The sequence below is a fragment of the Austrofundulus limnaeus genome, unplaced genomic scaffold (genome assembly GCF_001266775.1).
Source record: "Austrofundulus limnaeus strain Quisiro unplaced genomic scaffold, Austrofundulus_limnaeus-1.0 Scaffold2, whole genome shotgun sequence".
In the NCBI taxonomy this organism is placed as follows: domain Eukaryota; kingdom Metazoa; phylum Chordata; class Actinopteri; order Cyprinodontiformes; family Rivulidae; genus Austrofundulus; species Austrofundulus limnaeus.
Genome location: NW_013952404.1, coordinates 3,186,486 through 3,191,770, shown reverse-complemented (window position 1 = coordinate 3,191,770; position 5,285 = coordinate 3,186,486). Strand labels below are relative to the sequence as shown.

General features: G+C 37.8%; 1 protein-coding gene across 1 annotated transcript in view; it reads right to left on the bottom strand.

Moving 5' to 3' along the window:
* Nucleotides 1–5,285, bottom strand: part of ralgapa2 (Ral GTPase activating protein catalytic subunit alpha 2) — a gene marked incomplete at its 3' end in the record, with an annotated part of 79,826 nt that overhangs the window by 44,652 nt on the left and 29,889 nt on the right. The window contains 9 exon segments of the mRNA XM_014010883.1: nucleotides 597–752; nucleotides 1,365–1,463; nucleotides 1,724–1,917; nucleotides 2,596–2,763; nucleotides 3,348–3,521; nucleotides 3,691–3,778; nucleotides 3,873–3,943; nucleotides 4,166–4,288; nucleotides 4,620–4,766. Of these exon segments, the coding sequence (XP_013866337.1) occupies nucleotides 597–752; nucleotides 1,365–1,463; nucleotides 1,724–1,917; nucleotides 2,596–2,763; nucleotides 3,348–3,521; nucleotides 3,691–3,778; nucleotides 3,873–3,943; nucleotides 4,166–4,288; nucleotides 4,620–4,766 (1,220 nt within the window).

Here is a 5,285-nt window from a genome sequence, read left to right as displayed (position 1 = left end):
ACACACACACACACACACACACACACACACACACACACACACACACACACACACACACGTTTGTATCCAAAATGTCCCCTGCTCATACACACTTTTTGTCCCTGTTCTTTGTTTTGAGGAACTCTATTCATCTCCACTCATCTTTGTCTAGGAGCAATGGAGCTATGCCAGATTTGAATACAAGAAAGGGTGTGGTGAAAAGAGATAGAAGATGCCAAAACACAGCAGTGCCCCTCATCACCACTGGTTGGCAGGCAGAAATWTTTTCCCCCCTAACTGTGCCACAAGTTTTTAAAATTAGTCTAAACCTTTTGAGTTAACTCCTCCCAATGACTATCCGCAGGTTAACCTCAAATACATTTATTTAGAACAAGCAGTTTCTGAAAAGCACTGAATTGATTAAAGTCAGAAACCACWAGTTGATTCTAATTTACGCATCAGCACATTACCCAAATTAGACAAGTAAAAGGCAAATTGGTAACTACAAATCATAGTTTACAATAGGAGTCTGTGCACCTGGCTTTCAATGATGCACCATCTACAGGTGAAAAAAAAAAAAGGAACAACCGACTCTAGGAGACACCTGCTGGTTGTACCTGGTCATCGCTGATGAAGCCCTTGTGCATGATGTAGTAAAGGTGAACCAAGAAATCGCTGTTGGGAAGCACATCTTGGTGCCTGGTCATCATCTCGCAGATCAGCTTGTAAGCCTGCAGTTTGCCATCCTTGTACTCTGCTGGCAGCATGGTCGCCTGTGAAGGACAAAGAGATTTTTTTATTGTAATAAACTGTCTCAATAAACATTGCTTCATTTTAAAGGTGTAGCTGCACCATTTGCTGTGAGAGTTGCTTAATAAAAACCACTAAACTATGAGGTGAAGTAGTTGAGCGACACAAATATGTCTCCAAACTGGCAAAGACCTGGAAATTCCTTGATTWAAAAAAATTAAAAAATGTCTCTCCTTTTTAAAGCAGTGCAGGAAATACATTTGGTTTGGTTCATTAAAGGAATAAAAAAGCCTCTGGTACCAACCATGTTTTTGAGTATAGAATTGTTTAAAGGCACACCAAACCTTTGTTCTTTTAAAAAGTTGAGGGGGTACCTCAAGTATGTTTAACTGAATTACTATCAGATTTAACGAAAATACTTCTGTTTAACTTTTAAAATATGACATGCACCAAAGCACGTCTCAAAAGCCCTTAAATGTAATGAAGAGTGATTAAACTGCTTTCAGAACTGATGATCTGTTCTTAACCTGCAAACCATATACATTATATAAAAATAAATAAATAAAATAAATATAAGCATTTTATAAATGTCAGTTTTTGGCATGTTGCTTGCTGTGTTTATGTGAGCTTCATACCCTGAAGAGCCAGGAAGCAAGCATTCGAAGAGGAGGGATGAATAATGGCTGAGGAGGAGAGGACTGATTATCCACACTGATCCCAAGGTTGTCTCGGATCTGTAAGCACATATTTATTTGGGTCAAGAAACACAGCAGTCATGAAATCGGAGTAAAAAAAAAACACAATAAAGTACAGGATAAAAAACATTCTTACTAAAGTGTATTAAATTATCAAAAAACATCAACATTTTTAAAATTTAAAAAGAACGAAAATGCATTTTTTATTAGGCAATAAGATGTATTACAAAAGCACACCATTTTCATAGTCGTTATATATTTTTGGTATCGTAAACATGGGGTGTTTGACTCTTCTGTACCTTGGCCAGTTTGTGCCAGAGTTCATAGAGGTAAGAGAAAACCTTGGCGTGGATTTTAGGACATCGGATATTGTTGACATCTCCCAAGATTCCCAAAATTCTCCTCCATAGGACAAAAGCAGAATCAGGATGCCAGCCTGTCAAGGTCCCTCCAGCGATGATGCTGACATCATCRGCGAGGCACTCACTACTGTCTGCAGGACCAGAGACAGATTTGGTTTAAGTTAAGTAGAATGTGGGACTGTGAATATAAATGTACTTGCCATTATTATTAAAGCAGCYGCTAGTTTCAGTCAACAAATGCAGATTAACTTAATAAAGTATTCTGAATTTGAGACTAAATAGAGCACAGTTTAATAAATGGATTTAACTATCTAATTACTGCTTGAGCAATTGTTGACTACATCCTAAGACTGTTTGTGCTTCTTCTCCCAAAAGCTTTCAGGAATTAGGATTTTAAATCTTATGTTAAAAAAAGTGAAACAGTTTTTGGGGAAAAAGGCACAAACCACATGCATCATCCTAATGAAACATGATAGAAGAGTGCCACCTAGTGGGCAGAAGAATAAAATTAAAATAAAAGTGAAGGTTTGGTACTGTATGTATTTATTTATTTATTTATTTAGTTATTTAGTTATTTAGTTAGTTAGTAGAGGAACAAAAATATTTTGGGCTGGGTACTTGGACAGTAGTCCAAACTGAATGAAGTAGTTCCAGGAAACGAAAAGAGATTTAGTTCATGATTTCAACAGGATTAATCACAGAACAGAATACTATAAAGTAAGAAAAGAATCATGGTAAGGTTGACATAAAGAAAATGGAAAGTAAATGAGGCAGGTTTAAATGAGAAGATAACAGTTAGGCCATGGTACCCAAGTTGTGTGTCATATGTAAGACAGACTGATGCATGTTGTCATCCAGGGGGTACTCTGTGTGCACCAGCAGGGCTGGTGAAGCTGGGGGGTTCTGGGGGTAGTGATAGTGGTAATTGTGGTGGAGGTAGGGAGGTGCAGAGTGGGGAGGGAAGGCACACTCAGAACCTAAAAAAACAACAACAAGGGGGAAAAGGATAAAACTGGGTTTGAGGGAGGGAACACAGGGGAACGATCACAATGCAGAAACCACAAATGTTAACACACAAGAATGTGAAGGAAGGACAATATTTTGTTCATACATGACGATGACAYGAGGAAAATAAAAACTGAATGGTTTTAAAGTTGATAATGTGCCTTTTTTTTGTCAGATTAAAATATACTGAACTGTAATGAGTTATTTCCAAAAACTGAATAGCTCAGAAAATGGCAGAAACAGCACCACTTTACTTGGCTGTGACTAAATCATTCAATAAAAGGTGAGAACACAGGAAGTATCAGATATAACACTCCACAGACACATTTTCAAAAACTGTCGAACGTTTCAAACAATTTAAATTATATACAAGTTGGTTACAAATGATGTCTATTAATATACAGCAGGTTCTCCAACACATATTTTATTTCATCTCATGTGCTCTGTGCCAGGTCTCTGCATTACCAGTCAGCCCACACAGAATAAAACCAGACATAGTGACAATACAAAATATGTTTTCAGGTGCACACTTTCACATCTCATCTCCTCCCCCTACCTGCCAGAGCCTCGTTGTGGCTGAGCAGCAGATTGCCCTGGCTCTGGGGATCCGCTGTAACATCCATGTGAGCAGACTGTGTTGAATGTGTGTCAGCCTCCTCGTCAAACGCCTGCCAGGTAACTTCAGCTTCATTGAGGTAGCCATTGGATGTCTCACTACTCACACTTTCACCTAAGGAGGGCGAAACCCAATTTATAAGACACAGACAGGCAAGCACGGGTTTAAAAGTATCTGATCTGTAGGACTATTCAGCGTTTAGCTTAATTGATCAATTTAAAATGGTAAAATGGACAGTCTGAATGAGGATGAGTATAAAATCACAGCAAAAGTAATATCCCACTTTTATCTCTGAGTTTGTGTCTGAGGTTTGAGTGTCCTTCAGTGCTGCACTCAGTCTCAGCTGGACTGCTGCTTCGTCGAATGAGGATCTAGAAATGCACACACAAATATATAAAAAAYACCTTGCATATATAGTTTTATTTCCTTAATTTTACACAAAATAAAACAAGAGGAATCTTTTACCACTGGGGGTTCGTTGCTCTCCGTCCTGCCCTCAGAACCACAAGATGTAGGAGAGTACTCCCTCTTTTGATCTGCAAGGTGAAATGAGATGTTACACAGAAACCTTTGGTTTCATTTGATGATAAAAGGCTTTAAACTCAGCTTCAGGATTAGAAGAGCTCACCATCAAACTCCTTGACAAATGACTTTATATAAGGAGAAAAAACTAAAGCCAAGTTGTATCCTGACAGGATGCTGAAGGTGTGTTGGGAGGGTAAATGTGTGAAACATCCACTTTTGGTTTTCACTTATACCTGGTAAAGTGTCAGACAGCTGCTGGGTGATGTCTGAGGTGCTGCTGCTACGTGGCAGAGGGCTCTCCCTGCCTCCCAGCTCCTCTTCCCCCCCACATTCTGAAAGCTGGCCCTCCTCCAGATCTAACAAAAAGACAWGATTAGTTTGTGCTACAAGGCTGATTTAATATATAGTAATACTTAAAACTGAGACGTACTGAGATATGAGTTCTGTTATTTTTAGGGATTCGCAGACAGTCATGAATATGAAAACATGCAGTGGTAATACATACTGTTGACATACTAATATTATTTACATTGCATTTTTACAGCATGTTCAGTCCACAAAAGAAAGCCAAGTTTAAACCTAAAACTGTCACAAGAAATGCTGAAAATGGTGGTGGAAGATGAGTTTTAGATGCAGGGTGGAGGCAAAAGAAGAACACATACATGCAGCTCTCAAAATCAACTTTACCTGAGAGTCTATGAGAACAAGCAGAATTACCAGAAGAGATACCAGGCAAGAAAGAGCTCACAGTGTGGAGCAGCATAGGAACACTTTTAGTAGTGGGCAAAGCCTCGTAAAGATGGACACAGTTGCTGATGGACTGGCTTCGCTTGGCTTCCATCAGGAAAAGATGAAGGCAGAAAAGAGACAGCGAAAACAGCACAGAGGTAAATTGAAGAAGGCAGTCTTTATAGACGCGAGTGGAGCATAATTTGTTTTCAAAAATATTTATATAAGTACATATTTCATTTAAAAAGAGAGGGAAATGAAATATTTACATAACACCAAAATTGACAATAATGTAAAATTTAGAGTTTAATTCTAGTTGACAAAAAATAAATAAAACAGGAATAAAACAGCTTAGATTGACTTGTCTTAAAAGATAAAATAAAGACTGAATAACACAAAACTCAGAATAATGCTACTTAAATTGTAAACTCACAACAGTAAAATAATGTTTTTATGGCTGTACTGAGCTTAAAATGCAGCCTTAGACCAACATGTTTACACTAAATTATGATAACAAATAGATTAACTTCAGTAAAGAATGTTCAATAACAGTAATAAATGACAACAATAAAACAAAACTAAATTAACACTTCAATAAATCATATCAAGTAAAGGAGATTACAG